The sequence below is a fragment of the Clinocottus analis genome, unplaced genomic scaffold (assembly GCF_023055335.1).
Source record: "Clinocottus analis isolate CAN_PGR_092001 unplaced genomic scaffold, fCliAna1.0.p SCAF_23, whole genome shotgun sequence".
Lineage (NCBI taxonomy): Eukaryota > Metazoa > Chordata > Actinopteri > Perciformes > Cottidae > Clinocottus > Clinocottus analis.
This window is the reverse complement of record NW_027175965.1, coordinates 2976237-2990507: the sequence shown is the minus strand read 5'-3', so window position 1 is coordinate 2990507 and position 14271 is coordinate 2976237. Positions and strand designations below refer to the sequence as shown.

The 14271-nt window shown below is 41.1% G+C and overlaps 1 protein-coding gene across 4 annotated transcripts in view; it reads right to left on the bottom strand.

Moving 5' to 3' along the window:
- Window positions 1–4929: 4929 nt before the first annotated feature.
- The window catches only part of pik3r3b (phosphoinositide-3-kinase, regulatory subunit 3b (gamma)), a 176852-nt gene continuing 167510 nt past the window's right edge, over window positions 4930–14271 (bottom strand). For 3 of the 4 annotated variants that reach the window (XM_068589669.1, XM_068589670.1, XM_068589673.1), the window contains one exon: window positions 4931–13785. In XM_068589669.1, coding sequence (XP_068445770.1) covers window positions 13587–13785 — 199 coding nt within the window. In that variant the 3' untranslated portion in view covers window positions 4931–13586. Of the gene's footprint in view, window positions 13786–14271 lie in introns of all 4 variants that reach the window. The other variant, XM_068589672.1, reaches the window with a different exon arrangement.

Genomic DNA, 14271 nt, shown 5'->3' with positions numbered 1-14271 from the left:
AGCACACAGATGGGGAAGGAAACTAATGCCTTCATATCTTTCTCTGCTCACACACACTTTGAGCTGGGGCTCTTTTGTTCTCAGCCACCTGTCTCGGTCTAGATCTGTAGATTAAAGTCATTAATCCTGTCAAACAACATACATGCCGATATCTCATTTGCGCGAGGCTGCGGATGAAGTGTATGTGACGGGATCTGGATCCCTCTGAAGCCCCGATGAAGCTCTGTTAATTGATATGCTAATTGAGTGTATCATGGTTTCTGTAAGATCAATGCAAAATGAGCCCGTACGAGGCAATTAACTTCTGTGAGGGCGCAGAGACACTGAACAAAAGGCCGACGGGCCTTCGTGTGTGTGTGGAGTCGCATGCATGGTTTGGTTATGGAGGAGTGTGCAGACCTATCTGACTCTTTGTTCGACTCCTGGTCTCCTTTTGGCCATCTTATATTGGAAGGTTGAAGATGGTAAACTGTCTTCTGTGACTTAAATAATCGGATAATGTTCGCTATCATTAGTTGGCGTCGCTCCTACTGGGGTCTAATTTAGTAGTTAACTGAACTGATTCTGCCACTTTGTAATAACTGCTCCACACATTTACGGTTAAAGCTTAAATAGTTGAATGTAGGTCAGTTGCTAATTAAGTTTGAGGGGAAAAACAAGAGAGCAAGGTGGAATTACCATCATGGTGGATTTGGTATGAAGTTTATATTTGTACATTTTCACCAGTACAACAACCAAGTCATGTCATACACTCCAGCTGCTACTCTCTTTCTCTTTTTGTTGCTGTTAGGCTCCTGTAAGTAAAACTGTGTACCTGTACGAGGTGTACGAGTAAAGAGCAGCGTTTGCCCTGCAGAGGAATAAAACGTTGTTCTTTACCTCAGCCCTTAATCCCGAATGTTATTGAGTCCAACCAAGTCTCACTCTGAGACTTGGATCAACTATTGCATAACAACAACACAAAGCTTTGCTTTCTGCGCTCCAATACAAGAAATTCAACACGGCTTCTCTCTCCAGCTCTCACTCAACATTCCCCTTTACCAACGGTCAAAAACAAACTTAAAGTGCCTCAAATAAAACAGTTTGAAACAATATATGAAAATGAGCTGTAGCAACACGGCAAGACTTTGTGTTGCTGATGGAAATGAGCGGCTGTGGAAATTTTTTATTCTAAAACAACAGGTGTTGAGTTTGCATTGACAACAAAAACATGGGGTCCAGTCCGTCTGTGTTGTTTTAATATATTAAGCTTGTAAAAGCAGCCGAAGATATGATCGGCGCTCTATAATCTTTCCACATAACGCTTCAGTTTATGTTGTGAACGAAGGAGAACTTTAGTAGAACTTTGTCCTTTTGTTTCTACACATTTTCCTGTCATTACCCAGTTGAATACACGACAGGGAACGCTTATTCCACGGGTCAAGTAAGTGCTATTAAGTGTTTAAAATGTGTTGGCGGTGTCACAGCAGAGCGCAGAGGAAAGATGGTGATGGCTAATGGGGGACTGAGCAGCCGGCCATGACGGCGCCCTTCCATCCAGAGCAGTGAGTCAGGTGGAGAAGACTTCATATTCCTCATGCCTGTTGACTCTGATGGTGCAGTTTTGCTCTGCAGGGCCTCAAGGGGAGAGCTGCCGCTTTGTTCCACTTAAATAACATGCGGTTGATCCTTTATATTTGTTATGTCGACTAGCTGAAGGGTAGACTTCAAATAACAGTCTTTGCCTTCTTTGCACTATGACAAAGCGCTCTAAATGTTTAAGTCATAAATAACAGTCCCCGGGCTATTTGTTGATGCCGTATGCATTTATGAACTCAGAATCCCTGACTGGATACAATGCTGCATCTGTGTTGACACTGTCCCTGTTTGCACTCACACTGCAGCTTTGTTAGTCCCTGCTCTCCCTGTTGGCTTCCTGTACAACTATTTCTCAGTATATCATGTTAACAGAACAAGTTGATTATTATTTTGTACTTGAGGCTTGAAGCTACTCTCTGCTAATGTCCTTATGATTCCAGATATCCAATATATCCATGTTTATCATATGATTGCTTTAATTCTGCGTGGAAACGTGATCTGAATGTTTAGTTTCAGCAGATTAATTAGTACATGGTGGAGAATATCTACTACAGTTTGCCTAAAGAAAAAAAAAGCTTCCCTAAACCTTAATTATTTCTCCATTCTTGTGTGTTGGCTTTGTAGTCTCATGCAACATGCGTTTGGAGAACACAAGTTTGTATTTAATGTTCAGACTGATGTTTTTTTCATGCAGACAAAATATGGTAACCAATCCTTAAAGAAATATGTATTTCAATTGTCCATTTAACTCATTGGGTTAAATTGGTGGTTAGTACAGATTGCAGCTTCCATGCTGTTGGAGAAGCTGCGAATTATACATCAAACTACTTTGTGAGGCGCCAAGAATTTCTCGATTCATTTTAGCTTCTGAAATGGCTTCCTTTCTTTCACTGTTGTTTTGTGTTGTTGCTACTAGGCTGCCCTGTGTGGAGTTATAGTGTGTTATTTTCCCCAAATTGTATCACAAATCTGAACAAAAATGAAGCTGCCAGAGATGATGCTCCATTTCTTCAGGCACGCATATTCTGTCCCCAGTAATTGAACAACTCCATCCTATGTGCATTTTAAATCTGTGTTCGTGCTACAGGCTCATCGGTGCATCCTTTCTTCCTGGATATATGATGAGAGTGGCAACATGTTTTCAACATCCAACGAGACGGAAGATACACTTTTTCATTTGAATTCCATCCTTAAAAACATTAAATCCTCCAGCTTTTCCCCTTAAGAGGAGATGATGGGAGCACGTATTCCCACTGGATGCCAGTCTGCCTGCTCATTAGAAAGAGCTCAGTACAAAGCATGACTCTGATGCCTGCCTCTGAAAATGCTCATTAGAAAGTGTGTGCCGTGTTTTTCGAGGTCCCCACCAAACCGTGGAGCCATTACCGCCATTACCCCATCAGCAACCCCCGTCTTAAACTGATTCTGAACCCGTTCAGACCAGAACGGGCTCTCTACACTATTGTCTTACACACACTTCTACACGCATGTCTGTATAGGCCTCCACCAAGTCTAGCTCACAAGGGGCTTGGTGTATTTTTGAGTTTCAGTCTGGAATAATTCAAGTGTCAGAGTAGACTGAAGCCAGAACTCTGAATCCTCTACCTAGTTTTCAAATGTATAGACAGTACTGACAAGTCCACAACCTTTTGTTGTCATGTTGTCTGTTTTTCAGACTGAGGTCACAGAGATTCAGCGTGTCAGAAAGTTTAATTTGTTGAGGTTTGTGTTGAAGGGTGTGTTTTAAAGAAGAGCCCAAGAAAAGAACTCAGAAAACCAAATGGAAAAACACAAAAAGACACCGCTCAAAACCAAAATACGCAAACTTCTCAAATCTACACTCTATGTGGTTACTAGTTCATGATGCCTTGTTATAAATTAATCTACCCACAAATATATTAAGTACTGCATCCTTACCAGCTACTCTACAGCGTTAAAACGCTTGCATGCACAATGTAATATTATGCATGATACTATAACACTCTGAAAGAGGCAATTCAACATGCAGATATTTTGCTTGTAAACCTGCTTCAAAATGATTGAAATACTAATTCGTACGTGTTTTTCATTATCGGAAATGTAGAAGTGTGAGTCAGCATAAAAATCTGCCATTTAAGAAGATGTATTTTTAATGGTATTGTTGTTCAGTGCTTTTAAAGTAGAGACGCTGTATTGTATGTGTGTGTGTGTGCTTCTGTGATTTGATTGGCACGTGTCACACATGTCTTTCATTGAGGAAAAAGAAGAAAATGAAGCGCTAAAGCGCAGTGATTCATGGCGCGCTGCTCTGTTTAATGTCTCGCCGAGATCTAATTACAGCCGCTCTGAATCTCGCTCGCTGCTTTTAATTAACACGCCCAAGAATAGGGAAATGGGGCAGAAATGTAAAATTAATTGAATGGAATTTGTAATTCAAAGTGCGAGAGTGGAAGAAGAAGGAGAGGAGATCAAATACCAGTCCGCACTTTTAAGAGTTAGCTCCCCGAGGGTTTGTGTTTCAAGGTTTGTGTATTGCTCGTCTACAGAGGGGCCATGGCCTCCATTTTCAAAATAAAGAATCGGATTTAAGCTTTATATAGAGCGGAATAATGATGTGGATTCTTGCTGAGAGAAATAGTCTTTTAATAAGTGAGGGCTGGCAGCAAGGGCCACTCTCAAGGCTGCAGAGCCGGGATTAATGCAGCAGGCAGGAATCATTTATAGAGGAATCACTCAGGCTCTCACACTATTGATTTCACCCAACGGGTTCACTAAAACATACACAAGCACACGTTAAAGGACTTTATTCCATTCAACCTATGTTGACAAAGTAAAGTTTGTTACATCTTCCAATAATTGATGGGGAATGAGAAACATACAAATACTGTCTTTACAACAATGGTATCAATAAAAGGGTAAAAAGCCTTAGTGGATGGTGCTTTGAGAGGACTAGGAAGTGTATAAAACAAGAACATGAAACAGTGTTAATATGGTTATCAAGTTATCAAAGCCTGATAAACTAACAAGATCATTTTACTTTCTATAGCCACATTATGTCTATTTCTGTCTTTACATTGATAAGAAGGGCAGCACATGTGTTCTACTCCAAGTAAACATGCTGAAGTGCAGCAACAAATAATCAGTGTTAACACAGGGATTAAGATATTTTAACTGTAAAAGTAACAGGACAACAAAGTAGAAGTGCTGTACGGTATCTTCAAATGTAAAAGTCGGGTTACAAGCCGCTATTACCTTCAGTGGGTGTCCCCGCTAGCTCCCCGCTAGCTCCCCGCTAGCTCCCCGCTGTAGCTAGTTAGCGCTAGCAGCAGCACTCGCAGCAGTGCTAGCTTTCTATAGCGGGACACCCACCGAAAGTAAGAGCAACTTCTCACCCGACTTTTGCGGTAGTTTGTTAATGAGTTAGTGAGTGTGCATCACTGTGTCTGTCCACGGCTTATCTCACATTCTGTTGAGGCAAATTAATATTAAAATAATATTTTGGGTGGCCAGTTGCATTTAAAAAGACCTATCGTGGTTGGCATGACTCATTCTTGCTCAAAACTCTGTGGCTCTCTTGTATTGCTTTGAATGGTGTGTTCAGCAAACCACCAACAACTAATGGAACTACAGTACACACACACACACACACACACACACCACTATACCTCTGATCTGCACACCTTAAAGCAGCAGTGTGGGACGTGTAATGGCACCATACCCTCAGCTCAGCCCGACCGTTCCAAGCTTGACGGCGGACTGCATTGGCTTTCAGGCAAGCATAGGTATCTTTAGGATTGTATTACAATTAGGAGGTACTTTAATCAATACTCTGTTATTTTTCAGGACTAAATAATTGTGTTAAAAACACAGAGAAATGCAGAGACACATACATTCACAACACGATTTGATTTTTATTTCTGACCATAAAATAAATGGCAGTTCTGAGGTGAGTTCACATTTGCCATGTGTCAGTCATCCCTCCCTCTGCTGATTCACTGCCTGCACTGCAGGAGGGCTGCTTTTCCCAGACAGCAGAAAAAGATCAAACTAAACTAAATTGTAAGACTACAGATTGACAGCTTTTATTTGAGCTTGTTTGTAAAACAAGTAGAACGTGTCCGACGGTGAACTTAGGATAAAACCGAGAGCATTAGGTTTCGCTTTTGTTTACGCGTGCGTGCTTGTTGAACAGATGCATTGATCATGTTTTGGCTTTTCACTCAAAAATGTTTCATTGGGCTCAGTTCGCTTCGTGCAAGTGTGCTTGATTGTTTGTGTGCATGTAGTTGTTGAGCTCAGCTTCAACGAAGACAGCAAAATAGAGGCTGGCTGCAGAATGATCATCAATGCAAATGTAGTAAATTGGTTGAAATATCAACAGGAAGCCATCCCTGGATAAATCCCCAAAAATGTAAAGCAACTAAACATGTAACGTAATGGTGAATAATGAAAAAAAAAAGTAAACAGGGATGAGCTGTATAATATTACTGTTGAATAAGTATAGTATGCCATAATAGATGACATATGTCATAACAAATATAAAGTTTATGCCAGGAATGACAGGGTAGTCATCTATTTTCTGGCTTCTTCTTGCCGTTTTATGTAGTTTTGGCCATGTTAAATGTAATCGATGTCAACATTTTTTTTAACAAACAATGTATCGTTTGTTGAAAAGTAATTAGTCATATTGTGAAAACTTATAATTCATCATATAGTAAGTAAATACAAGGTCAAAAAATGGTATTCTCTAGTAAATTAAGAAGTTTTAAAAAAAGTCACTGCATGTCAGAAATGTATACAACAGCCAGGAGATAGTTTGTTAAAGTCATAGTATAATGTCAAAAATATTTTTTATGCCAATCCTGTTGATTTAAGTAATCGTATAGTTATTTAAAAAAAAGATCTGATCCCAAGTACCCAAATCTGTTCTTAGTTGTACATCGCCAACTAAAATAAAATAAAGATCCTCAAATGTTTGTATTTGAACAAAATATTGTCTTTATTCTGCGAGAGAACTGAAAATGGTGGAGCTCCACCGATAAACGCACATTAGTTCAGCTCATAAACAAATGTAGAATCTACAACCAACAAACGTTTGCAACCAATACGAGAAAGTAAAGTGAACTGTGATTGGCAAAAACCATTGATACCAAGAGAAGCCGTTAGCAGGTATGGCAGCAGGTAACACTGAGAAAGAGCCCGATTACAGTCCATCAAACAGATGTACGGGAGGAAAGCATCGCCACGAGTCTCTGAGTTTAGTCCTTTACATCTTAAGTTGTTTTACGGTCGGGCTTGTTCACAGCAATGTTCAAGAATATCAAATGAAGGTCATTTTAAATGTAGGTTTGTGTCAAGATCAAATTCTGGGAACTCTACAAATAAATGTGTGCCAAACTGTGTGCAAACTGCCTTGACACTTAACCTTTGAGTTGGTGATCATACGAATAGTTAAAACAAAAAAAAAATCTTTCGCTAAATCAGTGTCGCAAAGGTCTTCTGCGATGGTGCCTGCTGCACCCGAAGAGCGTCCTCCACCACAGTTTAGTACATCTGCTCCCATTGTTGAAATAAGACATGAACTACAGTTTACAGAACATCTGTGACATCTGGAAAACGTTTATTGATGAGGACAAAAATATTCCAAGCCCAATGTTCTTAAAAAAAAACAGGCCTGTATCAAGGGTCCTCTCTCTCAGCATTACGTTGTTATGGCATTATACAACTGACACAGAAAGAACAGGAACTTGTTTCAGCTGTAAGCAGTGATGTTAAAATTGCTATATCAAATTCAGATCGGAATACACCATAAACAGACAAATAACAGTTGTTTTTTCAAAGACATCTTTTTTACCATTTTTCTTTTATACACAAAAAACAACAGTCAAGAGTACCAAATATGCATGCTGGATCTGTACGTATGTCAAAAAAGGGTAAGTGGGGGTGGGGTGGGGGGCATATACACTTTTTAAAAATCTTTTTTTTTTTAAGTTAGTTTATTTGAAAAGTCTTTTATTTTTCATATATATAAGTTGTATATATATATAAAGAAGTTGTTACTCCTCGAAGCTGTGCTGGGTACTGTGATCAGATAAGCAGTGGTAAGAACACAACATGACTCCCTCGCCGAGAATCACAAACATATTCAAACCTGCTGCAAATAAAACTTTGCAGAACTGCTTAAGGGCGAGTAGTAGTAGTATTTGTAGTAACGGAAAGTAGTGTAACGGTAGTAGAGGAACAACAGACAGTTGCTATTGTTTAACAGTCCTCGGGTAGTGAGTATAAACACTCAGGAACAAGGTAACAGACGGCGTAGTGTACCTTCATGTTCCAGAGGCCTTGGTTTGAAACTAAATGTTTTTAGTATTTTCTGAAAGGTGTTTCCGAAGCCTGTTTCCTGGAGTTATTTAAGTTTTCACATTGGAAAACTCAACTGAACAGTCAGTAAAAGTAAACTTGACAAAACAGATATTTTGGTTTGTTCCACTAACCCTTAACTTCTTCCTGCCTGTTCTCAGCACTACTACGAGTAAACCCGCCCATTCGGGAATATTGGTCCTGTGGGAGTGGATGCACCTGAGGGTAAACATGCGCCCCTCCATCAAGAACCCCTGGCTGACAGAAAAGGGAATATTGCATGTCGTGGTGGAGTGGGACGCGAAAAGAGAGAAATAGTCCTGCAGAAACCTCAAATTTGCAAGTGTTGAAATCATTAAAAACTAAATAGTTATTTAAAAAAAAAATGTAATAAGTTTTATAAATACTGCAGAAAGCTGCTGTTGTCGAAAGAGGAGGGGGGGGGGGTGGAGCCTTCAAGATACACATTCATTTGAATATGGTACTTTGGGAGGAGATTAAAAAAACACCAAATGCAGAAAGAAGTTGTTATCAAATCAGTGTCAAATGTTTCATCGCACAAGTTACCATCTTGTGCAAGCAGGATAATAACTTGCGGATGCTGTTCTTTGTTCCACAGAAGAATAAAACAATTATTATTGTAAAATGTAAGAGATACATGTTTGTTCTTGAGATTTCTGCAGGGCGAATGTTCACAACGGACATAGAAAAGTTTCAAAATGGCAAACCGATCCCACCTCCAGCCGTGGCCACATATGAAGGAGCACGGGAGAGAAAGTTGAGACTTTTGGTCGCGTTCTTTTAAATCCTCAAAAGAAGTCAGTTTATACCAACGGCACACGTTAAATCTGATCGATTTCACATTGGGACATCATTGAACAAGGATTTTTAAAGATGGCCCCCTTCCTGACGTGTCACAAACGTACCGGTTTAAACACTTTTTAAAACAACTGAACAGATCAACCAACAATCCTAGCTAGCTGTACGGGACACTCATTCACACAACATGGTTTTATCTTCTGAGTTGTGATAATATCAAGGCAATGGAGATAAAAACATCACTGAAACATCCATTTCCAATGATCAACAACTGAAGGATTAACAAGAACTGAAATCTTTGGTCTTAATGTTTTGGGGCGGGAAATGAAAACAGTCAAAAAACAGCGACAATACGACTTAAAAGCAACCCTTCAAAATGTAACATCTTTTAGCTATATATAGATATCTATATACATCTATATAGATACCTATATATACACAGATATATATAGATGTATATGATAGATACGACATCTCCGTGTAAAGGTGACTCACGATGCACACACCACAGACATCACAGGTTAATCTTAAAAACAAATCTTTTGTAGATGATAATGTGTGCAATTTCAGACAAGCCCTCTGTGAAGGAAAAGATCCGAACATATCTCTGAGAAGTTTCAAAAAAGCGCCTCCTTCCCTCCTAAAGTAGCTCTACGTTTGCCTGTAACGAATACTGTACATCTGTCATAAAACTCTAAAAACCTCGGCCCTGCTCGCCATAAAACAAAAAGGGAACTCTTCGTTTTATGTGTTTGTTTTCCTTTAATAAATGTATTTCATATAAAGACATTCAACAGTGAGCAATGCAATATACTTCAAGTAATAAAGTTTGGGATTTGTTTGAGTTCCCCGTTAGAAAAAAACTAAATGAAATCTTCAGACTGTGTTGGTGATGGAGGGGAGCGAGACTAGAACATCCATTTGGTGGTGATGTCTAAGCGATGGGGATCTAGCTTAATCGACTGAGAGTGATTGAAGTATCAATGCAGAAAAAACCCTGATTTGTTTATGTATTATTTTATTTTTGTAAATCGCTGGTTTTGTTGTGTGATCGTTTCTACGGTAAACTTGAAACACCTGAGGGTTGATGACCAGAAACGTTGTGACGGAGACGTTACATGTCTGCCAAATTGAAAACTGCCTTTTCCAACAGCACCTCGAGCGTTAGGAGCCTCGTGTTTCAGTGACGGTCAAGCATCACTCGTGGTGCTTAAAGTTAGGAAGGAAGGAAAAAGAGAGAAAGAAAAGCATTTTGGACCCGGACTGATCCTTTTTTTTTTTTTTGTACATTCAAGATTATATCGGCAAACCCCGCCCTGCTGTCCCCTGTAAGTCAAAGAGAAAGAACAAAGCCCAATAGCCAAAAAAGCTGTGTCCCAATCCAGAGGCAGACGAGTCGAGGATGCACAGTGGAAGCCTTAAACCTGGACCTCCTGAGCATCGCTTGCTGAGTGTCGCTAATCCTCCTAAAACCTCCAACCAGTGGGAATGATACTTCTGACAAAAACACCGGAGTTTGATTTCCCTGAAACATCTCGTTAACGCCTGTAGCCCCACAGTCCGTGCGACGACACAAAGAAAAATGAGCCCATTGGCCGAAAAGTAAGTCGGTCATATTAAACCAGCGCGAGAGTCGTTGTCCCTTCAGACAGCGGCGTGGAGAAGGGTGACATATTTGCCGACTGTTTCTCGCGCGTCCAAATTTGCACAAAAGGAAGAGTCCCATTTCTTGTGTGAACTCGACAACGGCCCCCTGAAGTAGGACACAGCCAACGTCTCGCCCTATGCGCCATAAAGTGTTGCGTCCCGCCGCGGACGCAGCCTTTTCTTCCTCCGCACCTGCGTTAGCTCTAGTTACACGTGGGATGGGGGGGGCTTCTTGGGCCGGCATCGGGACACCCAAACAAATTTAGGAGAGGCCGCTCGATATTATTGGCTTTCAGTGGGGTGTGGGTGGGGTGTCGGGATGACAGCGCTGTCGTCGGGGGTTACTACACTGGAGGGTATCGAGGAGGACATTGAAACGGGGTTTGAGATAAACGCATGGTGGGTACAACTAAGGTTGTATCATTCATTCCCAAAGACTCCTCTGCAGCTTCTCAAACAATGGCCCTCTTCCTACAACCTGATGCACTCCTTCAGACATACCTGTGAGTGTGTGTGTGTGTGTGTGTGTGTGTCCCATACACTCCGATGCTGGCTTAGCGTACTGTGAGAAAACTTTGTCTGACTTTGTAACCAGCGTTTTTTTTTTTTGGTAGAGGCCCTTAAATGTTATCCAGTAATAGAAACATAAAAGTGAAGTTGTGTAAATGGGTTTGAGTAGGTGGAGTGACTTGAGGACAGCTGCCTTTGTTTGCCACCAACAAGGTCACGATATCACCAGCTCTGCTAACCTTCGCTTTCCATCCTTTAAATAGCTGCAGATTGTGAGACGGGCGCTGGCGGGACGCCCGCAATGCTGACCCCGTTTCATGGCCTCAGATGTCTCTCCAAAAAAAAAAAAAAAAAAAAGGAACAGCCAATGAGTGAGCATCATCTTATCACAATAACAGCCAATCAGCAATACAGAATGTCAAATTTCAAGGAAGAATAGAATGCAATTTTTGTCGTTTTTTTTTCTCTTCAATTTTTGAAGACATTTTTTTATTGTGTGATGCGTTTTTTTCTATGTGTGTGTGTGTGTGTGTGTGTGCGTCTTTGACATAAAATGCTTCCACTGGTTATAAAGTCAAGCACCGGTAAGAAGTTCTGAGTTTCAAAAGAAAGAAAAAAAGAAAACTGTAACAAAATAAAAGAGGAGACGAAGCATCGGACAAACAAACTGAAGTTGACTCTAAACGCTTCCTGTGCACTGTGATTATCGGTCGGCCCTCAGTGGCCGCTGGACTACGTTAATGAAACGCTAGATTGCACGTTCATTCAAGTTTTCAGTATTTTCTTCTCGAGCTTGCGTCTTCAGCTGCATCGCCTCCGTTTACCTGCTTTCTGTTACACATTTTGTCATTTCTTTCTTCTTTTTTTCATTTTTATCAAAGCTTATTATTTCTGAAGGTTTCAAACAAAAACACAAACAGTCCCAGTTTTTCAACCCACAGTCATTATCTTCATGTTTCTTTCACTCGTCTTTTTGAATTTTCTTTAAACCACACATAAAATGGGTTTCAGGTTCCCTGGTCAGACTGGTTCTCCTTCAAGCTTTTAAGAGGATGATTTTGGTGAATCTGACCGTTTGTTACCTTTTGTCTTCTTCTTCTTCTTTTTTTGTCTGGTTTAAGTGTAGCACCATTTGTGACCTCTGCACTCGGTATGTTAAGCCGTGATTTGGCCACACAGAGCTCCCATGAAGAGTCAGGAGCCCAATTTCCGGTTTTGCCGGCATAGAAACTTAAACCGGTTTGATGCAAACCGCCGAACCCGGAAAAGTGTCATCGGGACACGTTCTGGCAAATGGAAAAAAAAGTAGCTTAGATCGGCGATCTATGCCGACGACGTCACGGAGCTGAATGCAGCTGGTACTGCGTCCGTCATGAGCAATGCTAAAACGGGATTACCATAATTACTCGCTGGTTTAGAATTTCAGGTGAGAAAAATGGCAACAACTCCTCAACCAGGAAGCTTGCATATATTAATTAATTACTGGCTCACCAATCATTTTGACTTTTTAACCTACATTGGTGGAAAGCCTCGCAGAGCAAAGTACAGAGTGCCGAGGCCACATATGGCACTCGTTTAAGTGCTTCATACTCCACCATCTGTATTTACAGAAGGTCTTGGCGTTTCTGTTTACGTACCATTTGGTTTTCCAAAAAGGCTATTTGGTGCGCAAGCACGTGGCCCAAAACTCGGTTTTATGTGTGGTCTTCAAACACACCATTCATTTCCTTTTCTTCGCTCTTTTCTTCATTCACAAAAAAAAAGAAAGAAAAACACACTAGCTGGCTCTTTGCCCTCCCCCTCTCCCCTCACACCAACTTTGGTCTCTGGTTCCGATCTGTGACATTGGCAAAAGAAAATGTGTTCCAGCAAAGCAAAAATAATACAAAACCCCCTCTACAGTTAGTATAAAAGCAAGCCTTTTGTCCTCCTTTTTAGACTACAAAACCGTTTTGTGTCACCTGTGCCCCACCCTCCCACTAAACCCTTCAGCAGCAGTCTACATGGAGGAACACTTCATAAAATTAGTGTCCGTTGTCTCGTTATGCTACATTATTTTTGCTTTTTCGTACGGAGAGGGACAGGACAGACACTTGACATCATCTCCTTTTGCATGTACCACAAACAAAGTTACGAGAAACAAAAGAAAACATCTGAAACTACTCCAGAAACAAGCAAAAAATATAATGTTTCGTAGTATAATCATCTGAGGTGCAAACTAAAGAGAACGGAAAAAGAAACATTTGGGAATGTTTTGTAGTCGTCTTCGTCGTCTTTCGTGTGTTTTGTTTTGTTTGAGTTTCCCGTAAAAAGTCTGAGCTGGAGTTTAGGTAGCAGCGGGGTCAATCTGAAACTCTGAAGTGTCCTACTCCGTTTCCTTCCCTCCTTCCTTCAGTCACTTTTTTTTTTTCATTTTTTTTTTCACATTCACAAACATTTAGAACTTTCTTGTGCAAATCAAGCAGTCTTTAGAAAGAATGCCCTCCGAAATAGTTCTTGTAAAAATATATAACTCCAAGGTGGCTGACGTGTGTTGCAGCTAGTGTTTAATTTGTTTCTATCTTTATCGGGTCTGGTGTTGGGGTTGCTTTGTATTTCAACCAATCTCCCCCTTCCCCGCCATCGCCCCGAGCTCCATTCCCCAAGAAGGGGGTTGGTTTGTTGTCTATGTGGGGGGTGTGGCCGAGTGGGGTTCATCTGCGTCCGGAGGGCATCTGTGCGTAGACGGGGTATGCGAGGCGCACGTTGAGCGAGTCGTTGTGCTGCACCAGCGAGGTCTGGTGGTAGTGGAGCACCAGGTCCTTCAGGCTGCTGTACAGGTTGTATGGTTCCGCGAAGCCGAAACCACGCGGTGTGCTGTAGATCACGCAGTGCTTCACCTCACCTTCGACACTGAGGACACAGAGAAGACCGGTTCAGTCAAGCTGGCTAGACAAAAAAACAAACACTTGGGATCACCCCGCAAGCATTTCTTTAAAATAAAGAAAGTGCTTTAGGGCGTTTGGCGCTGTATTAGAACGATGTGGAGGAGAGGCAGTCAGCTGGAGTCAGTTGAAGTTCACGAAAACTATTTTTACATCGAGGAGCAAAAGCAAAAATACGGCAACATGTAACTGTTGATTAGAGTTTTGTTTCTGTAAATCAGCTTTACTTGGTGCTGCTTCCTTTCCACTCTAAAAGCCAGCTTTAAATGTTAAATGGACTTACATGGCACTTTTCTCGTCCTCCGACCACTCAAACACTTCACGCCATCATTAACCCATTCATGCACTGATGGCGGGGGCTACCATGCAAAGTGCCACCTGCCCATCTAATCATTCAATCAGATTCTATTCACACTCGCGGCGGGAACAGCCTGTGGGAGCAATTTGGGGTTAA